We start from the raw sequence: 18,363 nt of genomic DNA on the forward strand, positions 1-18,363 counted from the left end.
ACTTTGGGAGGCCAAGGAGGGGTGGGATCCCTTGAGCTCAGGAGTTTGAGACCAGCCTGGGCAACATGGTAAAACCCTGTCTCTACAAAAAATACAAAAATTAGCTGGGCCTGGTGGCATGTGCCTGTAGTCCTAGCTACTCAGGAGGCTGAGGCAGGAGGATGGCTTGAGCCTGGGAAGTGGAGGCTGCAGTGAGCTGAGATCAAGCCACCGCACTCCAACCTGGGCGGCAGGGCCAGACCCTGTCTCACAAAAAAACAAAAAACAAACAAACAAAAAATGACTAACTGGACTGTGAAATTATGGACAAATTCCTCTCTTTTGCTCCCTTTCTATTTTTTTTTTCCTTTTGGTAGAGATGAGGGTCTCGCTATGTTGCCTAGGCTGATTTCAAACTCCTGACCTCAAGTGATCCTCCCACTTTGGCCTCCCAAAGTGCTGGGATTATGGCATGAGCCACCACACCCAGCCCTATTTCTATTTTCTAATTTTTCCAAAGAATATGTATTACTTACAAAATCAAAAAACAGAATACAAGGCAAAAAAAAAGGATATGGATTTTTGGATTCACCGAAGATAGGGGACTGGGACACCTAAGGCCCAGGTAGAAAAGAAACTAAAGGAGATAAGGGAGAGAGTGACACCGGGGAGGGGCTGGAAGGGTGCCCCTACCCCGTGCCCTATCACAGGGGGAACCCACTCAGTTTCAGGAGCACCCACATAGGTGTGAAAAGTATTTAAAGGTATTCCAGTGGAGGCCAAGCTGAAGCCCTCCAGGCCCAAAGCCAGCACGTACTACTGTACTATGGCCTGGCCTGACCTTTGTCCAAATGCTGTAGAAATTCTAGGCAATGGGAACCGGGTGAAGGTACTTATTTCTTGATCCAGGTGGTGATTACACAGGCATTTACTCTGAAAATTCACCAAACTGTACACAGCATATGCCTTTCCGTGTGTATAGTATACTTCAATTTTTAAAGTGTTTTTTTTTTTGAAACGGAGTCTCTCTCTGTCGCCCAGGCTGGAGTGCAGTGGCACGATCTTGGCCCACTGCAACCTCTGCCTCCCGGGTTCAAGCGATTCTCCTGCCTCAGTCTCCTTAGTAGCTGGGATTATGGGCACCCACCACCGCACCCAGCTAATTTTTAGTAGAGACGGGGTTTCTCCATGTTGGCCAGGCTGGTTTTCAACTCCTGACCTCATGATCTGGCCACCTCAGCCTCCGAAAGTGCTGGGATTACACGCATGAGCCACTGCACCCAGCCTTAAAAGTTTTTAAAAATTAAAAACTGAGGAGAAAATTCAGTTTCTATCATTTGCTATAGTTTCCCGCTTAAGTTCTGGTTTTAATAACTATGAACTCATGGAACAGTCTCATGGAACAGAACACTGAATCCAGTGTTTGGTCTGACATGTCTGTCTTCACTTTTGCAAACTCTGTATTGATCATTAAAATTATCAGTGAATGAGAAAAAATTTCTGGGGCAACCCAGGGACATGGGAGAGGCAGGGAGACCCAAACTGGATATGGCAGCTGCTTTCAACTCTGACTGCACATTCAAATTACCTGGGGAGCTTTGAAAAATGCTGGGGCCCAGGTTCCACTGGAGACCAATAACAGCAGACTCTCGGGGGCTGGGGCCAGGCATTGACAGTTTCTTTTCTGAAATCTACTCAGATGATTCCAATAAGCAGTTGGTGCTGAGAACCACCAAACTCGTTGAACCAGAGGGACCAGTCCCTGGAAACACTCTTGGCAAGTTGAAGCATGGTCCTGCCTGTGCCAGTGGTGGCTGTGGGGGTGGGAGCATTTAGGTGAGGTGAGCTTAGGGATGAAGTGCTCTGGCACCCACCCAGGTCCTCCTCCACATCCGGCTTCCCCCAGACCTCGGGCAAAGACCCAGCGGGGAGCAACGCCCCCCACATGGAGGCGGCAGCATCTGGAAGGTGACGGGGAGGAGCTTCCCAGGCCTCCCGGGTTGGACACGGAGCCCTGGCTTCTGGCTCCTAGCCAGGGTGTTTAGACTGCTTTGGTCCACTTGCCAGTACAGCCCTAAGACACACGCCGCTCCAACCACACAACCCCAGAGCTCAGCCCTAACTACTACCCAGGGTCCAAATGACGCCTCTGGGAACCCACAGCTGGAAAACAGGAAACCAAGGAGAAATAACAGTGGGAGGAAAGGCCACAGGGCAGAGGTCCCCATACAGCTCAACCATCAGGTAGCACCTGGCTCAGGGACAAGTGGCAGGGCTAGTGAAGAGGGAGATGCCACACGGCCCACCTGCCCAGAGCTTCCAGCCCTCATACCTGAGGCCCCTATGCCACCCTTGTCTTGAGCCCATTCTACCTAACTGTGCAGCAGGAGCCCATGGGTTTGATTCTAGTAGACAGCTGTCCTGGCTGGGCAGCCCCCTGGCATCTTACGCATTCCCTGGATGATTGACATAGAGCCCTGGGCCCATGCTTCACAAAGCATGTCCTTAGAGGCCCTCTCTGCTCAGTCTAGGTCTTAAAGCTGAGATCAAAGCACAAGGGGCAGGACTAGGGATGGACTGAAGCCATGAAGAGTGTCCTAGGATGGAGAGGGAAGAGCAGAGAGATCCACAGTGCTAGGAAAAATATGGTGGACATCTCTTGGACACCACCTCCAGGGCTCCCCTGAAAACCCATTTCTGTATTCCTCCCCTAGAACTAGGGTGTAAGGCAATAATGATCCATGTGGTGAAGGCACAGTTTCCTCTCTCTGGGTCCAGCAGGGCCTGATGCAGTAGGGACAGCCCTCTGTACCCCAGCCTGAGCCTATTCAAGCCATCAGAGGAATGACTTGGCCAAAGGGTCACACTCAAGGGAGAACATGCAGTAGAGAAAGTTGGTCTATGGATCCAGGCAGGGTTCTCAGCTCAGAATCCCTTTCCAGGGCCTCTCTCTGCCTCCTACAGGAGTTACCAGCCTCCCTTGGCTCTTCCCCATCTGCAGAGTGGCCAGCAGGGTCAGAGATGGAACCTCCCCGAGGTACAGGAAGGTGGACTGGCAGGAAATGGCTCCTTCTGTAAATTCCATCTGCTTAGCAGGGCTAGGAACCAAGGCCTGCAGGCTAGAAAAACAGACTCCTGGGGACAAGGATTTTGAGAGAGACGGTGGACGCTGCAGAGGAGGCAAAGGAGGAACACTCAGTCGGCAGGGCTCACAGCTCAGGAGCTCAGTGTCAGGGACAAGTTGCAAACCCTTTCAATGCCTTTGTTTCCTTTGCAAAGCCCATGAGGTTAGGATTACACAGGGGAAAAATGCCTGGAGGCGGGGTTGAGAAATCCAATTACTTAAGCACCAAGGGCGTAAGAGTTCCAGGCCTCGGAGGTAACCAGGATTTCTTTAGACCCTAATCTTCCTATCCTTGGAATGTTTGCCTCTTAAGGAATATTTCTGTGGCAAGATACTGTTACCTCCCCCCTACCCCTCCCTTCCTACTCTCCTCTAGCTAAGGCAGCCAGAATAGAAGAAAGTTAGTCATTTTTACTTTTTGTCTAATCTTTAGCATCTCAAAAAAGGCCATAGATCCTCAGCAACAGAAAGTAGGGGGAAGATGGTCAAGCTCATACTGTCAGAAATATTAAGATGTCTTTGTTTATAGAAATCAGGGTAGAATCTGCAATCAACCCCCAGGGGAAAAAGGGTATACCTCTAGGTTATTAACAGCCACTGCATGGAATAAGCTCAAAATTCAAGATGCCCTGCCTGTGGCAATGGAGCTTTAGTCTCTTGCAGGGTCCAAGTCCACACCAGCATCTACAAGAGACTTGGCTTCCTCCCCAACTGTTCTCTTCCTCCAAGGCATGCAATTCACACACACACAGTACCGGGGCTCCAAGGGCTCTGATGGGCCTCCATCAGACTCCCAGACTTGCAGAAGTGAAAGAGAAGGCAGGAGGCATCCTTATCTACAGAAGCTGAGATGCAAGTAAATCTTTTGGGGCACTCAGAGAACTTATGGGACAAAAAGATCTCTACTCTTTCAAGCGGAGGCTTTGTCCCCAAGATGGAGGGTATAGAAGAGTGGAAAAGTCATGTCCAGAAGGGGTGGGGAGGCATCAAAACAGAGACCCTATGCTGTCCCAGATAAAAGTTCAAAAGCAGTGCTATTCAGGATATGGCCCGTAAACTGCTTAACACCAATCCACCACAACATAAATACAGGAACCAAGAGGAAGCCTTTAGGAACCTATATAGCAATTTAAAGCTACCATGACATCCAAGGGCATGATCACTTGGCTCGCCTCACTGAATGGCTCACAGACCACTTTGGATGGTGCTGAGCCACACGTGCAGCAGCTGCAAACTCGCTGTACAAAGTAAGTGGGACCATGTTTTAGTTTTGCAATCTTTTGGGAACACTGAAAAACAAAAAACAAACAAACAAAAAAACTGGTCCTTCCCCAGATTTAGTCTGAGAAAAACTTAACTTTGGAAGGCAATCCCCTCACTTTACCCAGAAAGCTGAAGTCCAAAGACAGTAAGTGACCTCCCCATGGCTAATGACAGAACCCAAGAGTAGGAGTAGAGTAGAAAACAGAGTGGAAGGAAACTAACAACTGCACTTCTCACCCTCCTCCTCTCAGTCAGTGGGTCTCACTGAAGCCCCCTGAAGCAGTAAGGGCTGCGGGGCCCACACTCTAAATGAGTCTAAGGCAATTTCAGGTTCATGGTAGATTGCTCAGGCACAGTATTTCCATCCAGCTTTCAGAATCTCAAATCTGAAACATCTAATGCCAACATGTGCCTTTCAAAACTAAGCTCCCTTCCCAGCTAGCCCATTTCTGACCCCACTGCCCTCCTCTGTCATTGCTAGATCCGGGAAACAATGACTTATTGAAAACAAACTTGGCATGTTGAGTCAACCTTCGAAGTCCCTTGAGGTTCTCTGAGCCAGAGAGAAAGCAAATGTAAAGTGCTGGGTGCATCTGGGGTGAGGATTCTGTCTGCCATGTGCAAGTTCACAGCCCCAAACACAACACTGAAGTCAAAAGCATTCAATATACAAAACACAAAAGCTTTCAGTGCTGGCTTTCCCACTCAAGAGTTATAATTTCAGGTAATAGTTTAGTCAATGTCTCTTACTTCCAATGGTTTTGTGAGAATCAAATAATAATGATTTCTCTTATTTTTCAGGACCTAATGCTGTACCTAGAACATGATAAATGCTTGGTGGATGTTGAAAGACAAAGGGAAGAAGAAAGGGGGAGAAAATAGATAGAGATGGGGGTAATAGTCCTAGAGAATACAATAGTCTACAGATTTTAATCCTCCAAGTTTTCCCTGCCTTCTATTTGCCTAAAGGCTTCCTAATCTAGCTCCTTCTCTGAAGCTGTAGAGACGCTGAGAACAAGGGGGAGTCCTCAGCTAACTGCCAGATGCCCGGGTGTGAGAGGAAATGAGGCCGAAAGCCCAAGAGGTCAAGGGTAGGAAAGAGGACTTAAGAGGATTGTGAGACCCAAAAGCTGAGCCAAACCGTAGCCCCTCCCATACTCCCTGCCCCCACCCCCATCCAGCCAAACCATTTGCTGCAGCCTCCGGGGTATGGGAGGGGACTTGGCAAGACCACAAAGCCCATTTCTAGCAGAAACCTCCATCTGCAGCTGGAGGGAGCCCAGTGCCCAGGCCCCTCCTCACCAGGCCCAGCAAAAGGGCTGTAGTCGTCCCCACGGTGGTCCCTGAGGGCAGGTCCAGGGCCCCTGCACCACTGTGGACAGGAGGGCTCTCCCTTCAGCTCACTCATGTGTATATCTTGCAAGGCTCTCTCCCTCTCCCATGACATTCAAAAAGGGTGAGGGTCACCAAGGAGATGGAGCTGAGCTCTGGGACTCTAACTCCAGTTCTTATCATGGATGGGGAAAGCCCCCTCTTTCTCTCCATCCTCAAACTCAACTCTGAAAATCTCTTGCTTAGTTCCTTCACTTCTCTAGTTTGACATGCTCACCTGCTTCCATATCTTCCCAAGCTGGCTGCTGCTTATACCCGAGAGAGAAGTGGCTGGAAGTAGGAAGAGCAGGCAAGAAACAACTAGTGGGAAGGACCCAGAGTGTATAGAAAGTCGAGGATCTTAGGTCCTTGAGAACAGGGCATTTTTTTTTGCAGTGGTCAAAAGGAGAGACAGAAGGCAGAGATCCTGGGCACAATCCCAAAATAGTTTCCAGACATCCTCAGCCAGTCAAGGGTTCCCATGGGGCAGAGTGTGGGAGCCGTGTGGGAGCCTTGAAAGCAGGGCGGCCCGGTGTTCTCGGCACTGGGCACTCACTCCTCTCCAGGCTGCCAACGAGGAGGTGGTAGCAACAGTGTCTGCTATAGCATGTTCCTTGAGATATCACGGGTAGACATGTAATGCACCAAACAATAAAATGTCAACTTGTGTTTATCAAGCTCAACTCTGTGTCTATGCTAGGCACTATGTGGACTCATACGTACATCATAGGTATTCCTGAAACCCTGGCAGGACTTAGCACATCGTATATGTGTCTATTCCCACTGGCTACTAGATACCATTCTCCCATGGGGCTTCCTCAGCCAGCACCCATCTCGTGACACCCCCGTGTCCCGTGTCCCAGGGTCTTGGTCTGATCTCACACCAGACCAAGATGAGCTCACACATCAGACATATCCTTCTTACACCACGACCTGAAAATGGAAGGGCCTCTGGCAAAACTGCCTCACCCTGGGTATGTGGGACACTGCAGCCAACTGGCCACCCAAGGAAACTCTATGTGTGAAGGTGGCACCAGGGACAGAAGACTCAGACCTGAGTGTTTGCTGGCAGTGCCTGAGCTGCATATGATTCTCAGACAACTGAACAATAAAAACAAGCATAGATACAACCTCAGAGTTTTAAAAACTCAGCCAGCTCAGGCCCTACTCTGAGAAGGCGGAAGGAGAAAGACTAGTTAGGAAGGCTTCCTCTGGATTTTCAAGTAGCCCCTGCCACATGTCCACAACACTAAGGCTGGGGTATTAGGCTGGGAGCTTCCAGCAGGACTGCGGAAAACCAGCCTCCATCTGGGGCCAGCAGGCAGGGAGACACGGAGAACACACTTGGAAAGAGCTGAAGAGAAGCGGGTCTGCCAGGGAGAGCCATCACTACAGCGGAAGGGGGTGCTTTCGGGAGTAAACAAACCTGCCAGCCCGTCCTTTCTCCCAGCAGAGAGGGAAGCTCTAGGCTGACAAGGCTGGAGATACAGAGGAGAGAGGGGCCTGCCCCCTCCCTGAGTCCATCTGTCCTCATCCCGTTGGCCTGCTTTCCCCAGGCTGGGAGACAGAGCAGATCTACTCTACGATCTCTGTGCCCACACCCCTCCAACAGCACATGAGGTGATTACAACTCCTCCAGCCAGCAGCGGGAGGCGAGGGGAGGAAGCAGAGGTGGAACCTGGGGGTTCAGCTCCAGAGAAGGCTGTAGAAAAGAGTGTGTAGTGAGAGCCAACTTGAGGTGAGCTCAGCTCTCTCCTCCCCACCCACAGTATCGCCCATATCAACTGCCCTCTGTCACCTCCCAGCCTCCCACCGCCTCATCCCAGGTGATCATCCACTACTCCCAGTCTCACTAAAGCACACCTGCTAGACGGGGAAGCCGATGCCCCCTGGCTCTTCTCCTTCCCAGAAGCTGCTCCAGAAGCAAAATTCACACCCTTCCCCAAGCACTTACTTGCCTCAAGTTCCTTGGGACAAAGCCAGGGAACTATCCAGGCCTCCTGATACACCCTGCGGCCTCACCTAGAAGTCCCTATCCCCCACGTGGGAAGCAGAGCCCCTCCCTACCAGCATCCCTATCCAGTCAGTGAGGTGGCAGGATGCCACTTCCAGCACCTCCATGGAGCTTCCCACAGCTTTCCCAGGGGGCGGGAAGAGAATTTCCAGGGAGGAAACTAAGGGTATCTGGGGACACTCGCAGCTCACCCACCTGCTACCCAAGCAACCAAGATCCCCAGCTCCCTGAAGACTCCAGCGGCTGAGGGGGCAGGTGGGCTGAGGCAGGGGCAGGAACGCGCTTCCTCTCCGCTAGGAAGAGTCCCATGAGCCCTGACCCTGCCCACCTGCCCCATGCTCCCTTCCAGCCTCTCTGCTCTTGGACTTGAGAGGCAGCCACACAGAGCCACCTCCCAATCTGTTTTCTCCGCCCTGGGCCAGCAGAGGATACTGCTGAGTAATCCCAAACTCACAGTGGCTCCTTAGCCCTGAAAAGGGGGACAAGCTCAAGGAAACCTACTGATCGGGTCCATGCCAACGTGGGAGGAATATCTGTGGTTTCCTAGTAATGGCTGATACTCTGCTGGACTCTCCCCTCCCCTGCCTCAAACACCCCAGCTCCCCGCCCCCCAGACAACCACAAGGAGAAGCTCAGTGCCCCCTTCTCTGCTTCCCACGCACCTGGGAACACTCTCTTCCCAGTCCCCTAGACACCAAGTCACACAGAGTAACAGCAGACGCCCGCCGGATTCCCAGTCATGATGTTGCATCAGCCCCCACCCTACCCAAAATATCCTCACCCCCACCACCTCCTCTCCTCTCCAGCCATCTCCATGGTGACAGCAGCATGACTAATGACATCCTATCAGCTTCAGACTCAGGAGCGCAATTCTCCCTCCCTCTTACGCCCCCCCACCCCCCCTCCCCGCACACCGTCCCCCCCCCGGGATTTCTGCAGATTGGATGCAAACCAACAGTGCCAGGGACATTCTCGAGAGATTTCCAGAGGCAGGGGTGGGGAGTGGGTTGCATGTCTTAAAAAGAAAAAAAAAAAAAACAGTTCAACAAACCAAGCCCCAACTGCACCCAAAACCATCCAGCTGAGAAAGCAAAAAGAATCCAAACAAAACCCACACAGGCCTGAGAATTCATTGGCCGCCCACACCCCCGCCGCCCCTCCCCCTCAGCTGCTGCTACACACACAGTGGGAGATTAAGGGATCACCAGAGGAGACCCTTTATTTTTATCCAATCCGGTCAAACACTTCACCGCCACCACACACACGCACACACACGCACGCACACACACAAGGTACCTTGACAGCCGCTCCTTGTCCCCACGGCCCGGCTCCTTCACCAGCCTTTATTTCCACCTGCAAAAGAAGCCAGAGGGACGTGTGAGCCAGGCGGGTACCAGGAAGGCAGCAAAGTCCTCCTGCTACAGCCCCCAGCCCGGCCGGAGGGGAAGAAGGCGAACGGGAGGGGATACAGCCTGGGAAAGAAAGGCTATCTGGGACCATCTTCCTGCCTCCAGCTGCCGCCTGGATCACGGCAGACAGGCTCCCCCGCCTTCCAGTGTGTTTTTGTTTTCATTTCTCCTCTGAGAATCCCCCCGAGATCCGAGAGGACGGCGACCCCCGGCCCGCGTCCGCCCGGCCATCCCCGGCCCCGCGCGCTCTACCTCGGCCGGCCTCCTCTGGTGCATCGGCCGGCGGGCCTCCCATTATCCCCGCCGGAGGGAGCGCACGGAGGGAGGCACTGCAGAGGAGGCGGCGGCCAGCTGCCGGCTGCGCTCCCCTCCCCGCCGCGGGGCTGGTGTGCGAGGGGGCGGCGCGCTCGCCAGCCAATCCCCGCGGCCGGCCCTGCCCCCGCCTGGCGGACCTGCCCAGCCGGGAGGCGGGGGCGCAGCCGAGGGTGCTGCTGAGCCGCGCTGGCTGCTTCCCAGGCCCGCCGTGCCGCTCCCCGGCAGGCTGGGGCATCCCAGGGCACCCCCGGCCTCCTCCCGCGGGGACCCCGAAGGTAATACCCAGAAGGCGTCCTCTGCGCCTCCAGGATCAAAGATGACAGACTGCGCCTCCGGGTGGAGCGGAGCGGAGCAGACGCGGGGGGCGGGGGGGGGATTCCCGCTTCGCCACTCTCTAACCCCAGCATCATCCTGGCAGCAGCTGGGACGGCACCGGGCCCTGTCACAAGGGCATGAGGTGCAATAGCTCCTTCATCCTCAAAAAAGAAGAAAAAGCCCAGGCAGCACGAACCTTTACTCCATTCTGCAAATGAGGTGATAAAATAAGTGAAACAACTTACCCAAGGTGATGCGGCTAGGAAACAGCAGAGCCGGGACTCTGAGCCAGGTCTGTCGGCTCTGAAGACCATACTCTTAACAGCTATGCAAGCTCTCTGCTCCTCCCTGCTCCAGCGCCCACCTCAGAAAACAGGCTCCTCGGAGCCCACACCTCCTGTGTCAACCCTGCCCTCCTCCACACACACAAACACCCACACCTCACTCTAGGATCACCCCCCAGCCCCGCCAGAACATACCCATCCAAGACAGCCTCCCCACCAACACCCCACAATGGGTTCTCCACTCTTAGGCTACAGGAGGTAACCCCCAAGACCCCAAGGGTCCCCAGACCTCAGGGCTTCCCATCTCCTGGAAAGGCAGAGGAGGGGAGGTAGCCCAGACCCCAAGAGCTCTGGTCTTCCAGTTTCCAGACTCAGCCTTTGAAAGCTGCATCAGAAGACTGAAAGGAGGGCAGGATGAGAAAGAACAGAGAGGGGAGAGGCCGACCCTGCAATCCACTCCTAGATTTACTTCCTGGGCCACCCGGGGCACATCGTTCCCTACCCCAATCCCTCCCTGTAGCTGAGCACCCCAGAGCTTCTACCTCCCAGGAAGCGACTTCCACACACTTTGGTACCCACAAACTCCAGGCTCCATCACTACCTAGCTGGTTGTAACTTACCTCTCGTAGCCTCTCTTTGCTCATCTTATAAAACTGAACTACAAATAGCAGCTACCTCATCCAGTTGTGAGGATTCACTGCAGGTGAATCAATTTCTGGAAGAGCTCACTGGGTGCTCCTTCTCATTCTCACAGATGAATAAGCTGAGGCCAGGGAGAAGTGACTCACAGGATTAGTTAGGATGTTTGAGAGCCCCTGACCCAGTGATTCGCTCTCCTACCCACTACACCACAGATGCCTAATTGCTGTCCCCTCCCCGGGGGCCCAAAGGGGATACTCAGAACAGGATGAGCTGCCTTTGGAAAGACAGCAAAGCTGGCCTCCAGTGAGGAGACTCCAGGAGGCATCAGGGCCCATACCTGCCTCCCCCTGGGAACACAGGGCAGGGAGGGAGGCAGGTGGCAGAGCATGACAAGGAACAGTGTCCTAAGCACAGCTCAGGTGGAACAATGGGTTTCTGTGCCCCTCAAATTTGACAATGACCAGGCCAAGTGGAGTCCCTCCTTTATCCTGGTCCCCAAAACCCCTGCCCTCACACCTACCCCCCATACAGTCTGCTGCTGGATAGGAGAGACAAACAATGCTTGGACAGTAACAACTAGTACGGTTGCTGCAGCGGCTGCCACAGTTTATCAAACCCCTGCTACATGCCAGGCCCTGTGCCAACCATGTTGTAGGATCATCTCATTTGACTTACTCCACATACAAAGCTCATCTCTAACAGGGCAACGGAAGGACTTCGCGATGTTAACTTACTTGCCTGTCAACACAGCTGGTGAGTGGTGGGCTGGAATTCAAATCTAGGTCCTTCTCTTTCCAATTCTCTAAGTTCTGTCTGTCTCTGCCAACCCCAGGGAGATACAAAGAAGACCGAGGTCACTTGAACCCAATCACTTCCCTTTAAGCTATGGATCTAGTAATGTTTTCATGCCTCAGAGACTTCCCGGTGCTGCTCCTTCTGCCTGGATCCCTCTCCACCTCCCCCGACCTGGCAAGCTAATGTGGTACAAGACTTAGTTTAAACATTGCCTCCCCCTGCCAGTTTCTCAGATCACCAAGCTCCCATGAGCATCATCTGCTCCTCCCGGGTCCTGACAGAGCAGTGTACTGCCTCTTCCACAGCACCAGTCACAATAAAGTGCAGTTATTTATTTACACGGCAGTCCTCCCACGTGGGCGGGGGCCCTGTCTTCCCTACTTTCCTAGGCTCTGCACAGAGCTGGAATGTGCTGAGCCAAGTTTCTACACAAGGAGGGTGGAGAGGCAGGGGGCTGGGCACTGAGAAGTGGAGGCCCCTCTTCTGGTCAGCCTTCTCCCTGAGGTCCTCAAGGATCTGAGAGACACCCGCTGTCCTGGGAGGGCAGGACCTGCCAGAACTGAACTGTGATCTACTCCCAGACTTGCTCAACCAGCACCTATCTTCCTCAGCAGCCTGAAGGAGCCACAGAGCAAAGTTCCCATCCCAACTCCTGGCTCCACTCATCTCCCGGTGGTAATTCAGCCCTACCCCAAACACAGGTCCCCACCCTGCCTTCCAGCAGCCCTCGGCTACACCAGAGAAGTAGCCCAGAGGAGGAGCCCATAGTCCCCCAGGCAGTCCATCTGCTCCCATCCCCATCTCACCCTGGCCTCATTCCCTCTTCTGAGACTCGTGGAATGCCGGGGCTCAAGGGAGTCACAGAGGTGCATGCCAGGGCCACTCTGCCTCCAGCCGGTATGCTCTCCGCTCCCTTCTTGATCCTCCTCCCATCTCTATCTGCCCCCTTTTCTAAATTTTGCACTTCACAGCGATCACTCACAGGTACTTGGAACCCCTCTGCATTGGGGCCAAGGGTCCCTCCCCTCCCCACCTTCTATCACAACCCCCAGACCCTACTGTGCTCCCAGCAGGAGGAATGGAGCCACAGCCCTCCCCACTGGAGAGGTGAATGGATTTACTCGCTTTCAGGACACACAAAATGCCCTAACACTGAGAACCTCAGGAACATGGATACCCACAGGTCAGATTCCACACAGATATTCAAAGACGAAGGAACACAGACACAACCAGACACATTCTTGGGGGAATTTACAAGAAATCAACCAAGCACCAACCCCATGTCAGGCCCCATAGAGCATGATATACTGTATCTTTTTTAACTCTCTAAACAAACCAATGAGACAGGAAATATTTGTGCCCATTTTACAGACGAAGAATTGGGATACAGACAGGCTAAGTATCTTGCCCAAGGTCACACAGCCAGAAAATGAATGCACAGGGTTCTTGCCACCCCCTCACTTGCAGCAGCACAGCCAAGGCTGCTCTGTGTTGCTCTATGATTTTCATATCCACCTACCTCTTCTAGAGCTGGTAGAGGGTAGAGGGAGAAAGGCTTCTCATCCTCCCTCACCATGGCTGTGTCCTGAATGAGGTCACTCTTCACAGGGCTTTACTTCAAAGCTCTGTTTAAGCCCTGCTTCCTCCAGGAAGCCTTCTCTGATTATACCAGTCTTCTGCCAACCAACAGCGCTTCTAACATTTCTCATCTGACCCCTGGTACTGTTATCTGTCTCTCTGTGTGTCCTGCATTCCCAACCAGAATGACTGGAGTTGTGCCTCTCCAAAGCCCCTGCAGGGCTATGCCTACGTTCCACACACTGAAGGCACTTGGAATTGACTATGAGGGAAGTCTGTGACCTCCTTTTCTCTTCATCACACAAAGGATCCTGCCAAAAAAAACCCCAACACCCCCTCCACCTTCAGAGCCTATGTTTGAAGTCCCCGGTGTCCACGCATCAATTTCCACCCAAGTAATTGCCGCCCATCACACACACATCATCCCCTATATTTGAAACTCTTTACGGTTGTCATGGGAACTGCCTTTGCCTTCATTCACTGATCAGGCCTCACAATTAGCTTTGGCAGCGGAAGTCTGTGTCAACGACAATCACAGGGAGGAGGAGGCTGAGGAGGAGGAGCAGCAGCAGCAGCAACAGAAGAAGAAAAGATGCTTCTCTCCTTGGAGATGCGGCAGAACCAGACTGAACCAAGGCACCCAGCAACACTGGAGGGAAACAAGTCGGAGCCAGCCAACAACTCCATCTTCGTGCTTCCTACCAGCAAACAGCATGCATCCAGGGCCTCCCAGGCTGATAGGTGGCAGGTGACACTCTGCCTATACCCTACATGCCCTTTGAGATGCTCGTGAAAAGGTCTTATAGTCTGTGAACCTTGTCAGGGTCTCCTCGCCCCAAATTCAACAGCCTTGAACCACCAAATGTTCCAAGGACCTAAGCAAATAACAACGGACTGTATGATGCTGTTGAGAAGGTGGGGCACGAATGCTGAGCTAGAAACCCGGGGACAGCCCCAGCAGACTTCCAAGAGGAATTAACACAAAGCGTCTAACCTTCCACCTCTAGGATTCTCACGCGGTACCCAGCAATCTGTCCTCATCCTTCCACACCCCTGCCGCCAGCATCAAGTAGCATCTCTACACACTGCAAGATCAGGGAGGTGCTTCCCCCTCCTGGAAGTCCTTCTCCTCCTCATCCTTCACATGTCACTACACTCTCAAGACAAGTTCCTTCCCTTCCTGGCTGGCCTCTATGGGCCCAAAGGTGACTAAGGCCAGTCTCTGCCCTCAAGGCATCCCTCCCTTTTAGCCCTATCAGAATGTACTGTAGTTATTTGTTTCCATGCTTGTCTCCCTCCCCAGACAGCAAGATCATTAAGGACACACAGAGTTAATGTGCCTCCCTTTACCCACCGCTCAGACTCAGTATGGCACCCAGCAAACAGCTAGTCCCAGGCGAGGTTTGCTGAATGGGGCCAGGAGGGCCACCTGCCTGTCTATAGGTCAAAGCAGATGATGTCCTGCCTCGGGAAACTGAAGCAGCACCAGAGAGAGGGGCTGGCCGCCTCCAGTACAAGGGACCTTGTAGATCCTGGGACCCAGGATACACCAGGAAGGTGTCTCTCTCTCCTTGTCCTCCTGGCACCAGCTCTTCTCCCACTGGCCCTCACAACCCCCTCTCCCCTCACTGCACCTCACCCCATCCTGCAGCATGAACATAGTACAGGCAGGACCCAGCCCTCACAGTAAGAGTCTGCCGTCCCTCTCTCTTCTAGGGCTTCAGGATCATTCCCAGCATCATTAAGGGAACTGGGGCACACAGAGCTTACCTTAAACGGCAGATCAATCAATAAAAAATAAGACAGGAAAAAGCCACCCATGTCCTCCCCACAAGAAAAACTCAGCAGTGGAGCAGACTCTAGTCTAATATTTTGTTACTTCTTTTTGACCCAGCATCTCCGTACTCATTTCCTGAGACTTCCCCCACCCAGCAGTAATTAGGAGGGGCAGGAGGCATGGGGGACCCACAGTCTGGCCAATACCACCAAATAATTCCATCCAATGCAACTTCCCATCCATTCTGAGAATCTGGAATTGCTGCTCTAGCAGCAGTCAGAGATGCCTTATTTTGTCCACTAACACCCTCGTTAGGTGTGGTAGAGGTAGGACACAACAGAGCTAGAATTCGTACCAGTCACAGCCAGCAGTGCAGGAACAGCCATCAACAGTGCCCCAGCTGCATGCTGGTGCTACCTGAAGCAAGCAGGCAACAAACCCCCATACCTGTGGCCACCTGAAGGTCAGCCAGTTATCCCACAATGGGCTGCCGGCCTTCTTTTCGATCCCTCCCTCAGTGGTTAATAAAAACTTAGGTTATCAAGCTGGTCATGGTGGCTCATGCCTGTAATCCCAGCACTTTGGGAGGCCGAGGCAGGCAGATCACCTGAGGTCCAGGAGTTCAAGACCAGCCTGGCCAACATAGCGAAACCCTGTCTCTACTAAAAATACAAAAATTATTCAGGTGTGGTGGTGCATGCCTGTAATCCCAGCTACTCAGGAGGCTAAGGCACGAGAATCGCTCAAATCCAGGATTGGAGGTAGCAGTGAGCCAAGATCATGCCATTGCACTCCAACTTGGGGGACAGAGCAAGACTCTGTCTCAAAATAAAAAATAAAAAAAATCTTAGGTTATCAGATTGCCTATGCAAATGACAGGAGACAAGGCCACCATGGGATTTGTCCACCCTGGGTGTGGCAACTGTCTGTGCAGTGCCTATGCCCTGCACAGACATAGGCAGAGGCCCACAGCAACTCTAAAGGGCTCTCCCAGAAATAGCCAGCCAGGTTGAGCAGGGCTAAAAAGGAAGATGAAGGGGTCTCTTTCCTTTCCAATACCTCCTCTCTTCCTGAGCATCGTCCCCTCATTCCAAAAAGGAGCTGTAACGGAGTGAAGGGGAATGGAGTGGGAAATTAGTGACAACTCCTGAGACCCTGGACCTGGTCTTCCAGCCCGCCCAGTCACCACACTGCCTTTTCCAGAACAAGAAAACCCACAACAGAGAGGACAACTCTGGCAGGACCCAGGAGATAAGGTTGGAGCTGGAAGTCAACATGAACACAGCTCAGTGGGGCTGCTGACCAAGACTGTAGGTGGGGAGGAGTCATTTTCCCCACTAGGGACCCACAGAGAGCCTCTGGGTGGCACACACCACCTCACTCCTGTCCCTGTGCTCTCCCATAGCGACAAGTAAAGCATGGCCGTGCCTTCAAGGAGAAGCAGTGGACTGTGCAGTGGGTTAGAATCCAGGAAAGTTCTGTCCAGAGACCTCACCACTTATCTTGGGTGTGGGGGCTGGGATCTCAAACCCTGAGAGCTGCCAATTCAGACAGCTATTTCCCCAACCTAAAAAGAGCCCTTGGTGAGGGTTCAGGGACCACACAGGGTCACTCTAAGGCTGGCTCCCAGCACTGTCCTACAGAACCTCCTGTGATGGCAGAAATGCTATCTGCACCGTCCAATACATAAGCCACTAGCCACATGTGGCTAATAAGCATTTGAAAGTCGACCAGTATGACTGAGTCGCTGAATTTAATCTTAACTAATTTAAATTTAAATAGCTACCTGTGGCCGATGGCAACTATATTAGACGGCTCAGGTAGGGCACGCTTCTTAAATCTGGGGAGGTCCTGAATACTCTTGACAATCTGCTAAAAACCACGGATCCTCTCCTCTGAGAAAACACACCCCCGCACATTCACATAACATTTGGCTGAAATTTTCAAAACAGTTCACAGACCTTACCCCAACTGAGGTCTGAGATTAGGTCTAGGTCTAAGATTAAGTCTAAAAGTTGACCAAAATGCTGCAGTCTAAGATAGATGCCTCTCTTGCATGTAGTCATCTAAAAAACATGCAAACAGGCCAGGCGCAGTGGCTCACGCCTATAATCTCAGCACTTTGGGAGGCCAAGGTAGGCGGATCGCCTGAGGTCAGGAGTTCAAGATCAGACTGGCCAACATGGTAAAACCCCGTCTCTACTAAAAATACAAAAATTAGCCAGACGTGGTGGTGTACGCCTGCAGTCCCAGCTACCTGGGAGGCTGAGGCAGGAGAATCACTTGAACCATGAGGCAGAGGTTGCAGTGAGCTGAGATCACGCCACTGTAGTCCAGCCTGGGCAACAGAGCAAGACTCCGTCAAAACAAACAGACAAAAAAAAAGAAACATGAAAATAGACCTGATAGGCCGGGACAGTGGCTCATGCCTGTAATCCCAGTGCTTTGGGAGGCTAAGGCGAGTGGATCGCCTGAGGTCAGGAGTTCAAGATCAGACTGGCCAACATGGTGAAACCCTGTCTCTACTAAAAATACAAAATAAGCCAGGCATGGTGACACGTGCCTGTAATCTCAGCTACCTAGGAGAGAATGAGGCAGGAAAATTGCTCGAACCTGGGAGGCAGAGGTTGAGTGAGCCGAGATCATACCACTGTACTCCAGCCTGGGGGACACAGCGAGACTCCGTATCAAAAAAAAAAAAAAAAAGAAAGAAAGAAAGAAAGAAAATAGACCTGATAATATACTTCACATAATCTTAGCAAGAGACCACCAAATGTGAATCTCCCTCCCAACCTTCCCGCAACCCAGAGGACATCCTCATAACTTCCCTGTTAGGCAGCACCCAGACTCGTGCAGGCACTGGTCACACAGAACCTCTCAGGGCTAGTTCCTCAGTGCTGGAATAGTCATAAATGCTAGACAATTCTTTTTTCTAATGTGGGTTCAGTCTGTCTAATAACTTTCACCCACTAATAAAACTCCTGCATACTCCCTCCAGTGAGGGAACTGACCTCTTCTTCATACAAGCTTTGCCTGAGCCTGTGTTCCTCTACTCATCAGCAGCTGAACAGCCCTGCTTCCTTCAACTGTCCTGCATGTGACCACTCTGACAGATTTCAAGACAGACTGTCAACATTCTTTTTTAGAGTTTCAGTTATTCCTACCTGCTAGGAAGCCAGAGTTCGTACATTTCTTTTTTAAAACAAGTACAAGCCTTTGTACTTGCCCTGATTAAATCCCATTGAGTCTTACTGGGACTCACTGTACCTGACTGCCCCAACCTCCTTAGCCCCTTGTTCTATCATTCAACGTAATAACTGCATCATCACTGCCACCCACCTACCCACCACACCCACAGATCTGACTCGCCTACTACCTCATCTTGTGAAAAGGGCACACATCGATTCTGCTCCATAAGCTTCCAGATTGTTCCATGAGACCTAAGATTCTATGGACACACCCCTTCCTCTGCACAACCACCACCATCTACTACTGGG

General features: G+C 52.3%; 1 protein-coding gene across 4 annotated transcripts in view; it reads right to left on the reverse strand.

Annotated features, from left to right (window-relative positions):
* The window catches only part of TET3 (tet methylcytosine dioxygenase 3), a 120,995-nt gene that overhangs the window by 93,806 nt on the left and 8,826 nt on the right, over positions 1 to 18,363 (reverse strand). Inside the window, exons 1-2 of one of the 4 annotated variants that reach the window (XM_016948810.4) lie at positions 13,031 to 13,161; positions 9,048 to 9,104 (exon numbers count right to left, since the gene is read on the reverse strand). The exons of 1 other annotated variant lie outside the window; for it this stretch is intronic. In XM_016948810.4, coding sequence (XP_016804299.2) covers positions 9,048 to 9,104; positions 13,031 to 13,087 — 114 coding nt within the window. In that variant the 5' untranslated portion in view covers positions 13,088 to 13,161. Of the gene's footprint in view, positions 1 to 9,047; positions 9,105 to 9,412; positions 9,546 to 13,030; positions 13,162 to 18,363 lie in introns of those variants that run through there. 2 more of the 4 variants (XM_016948811.4, XM_016948809.4) reach the window with 2 other exon arrangements.

Source organism: Pan troglodytes, chromosome 12 (assembly GCF_028858775.2).
Source record: "Pan troglodytes isolate AG18354 chromosome 12, NHGRI_mPanTro3-v2.0_pri, whole genome shotgun sequence".
Lineage (NCBI taxonomy): Eukaryota > Metazoa > Chordata > Mammalia > Primates > Hominidae > Pan > Pan troglodytes.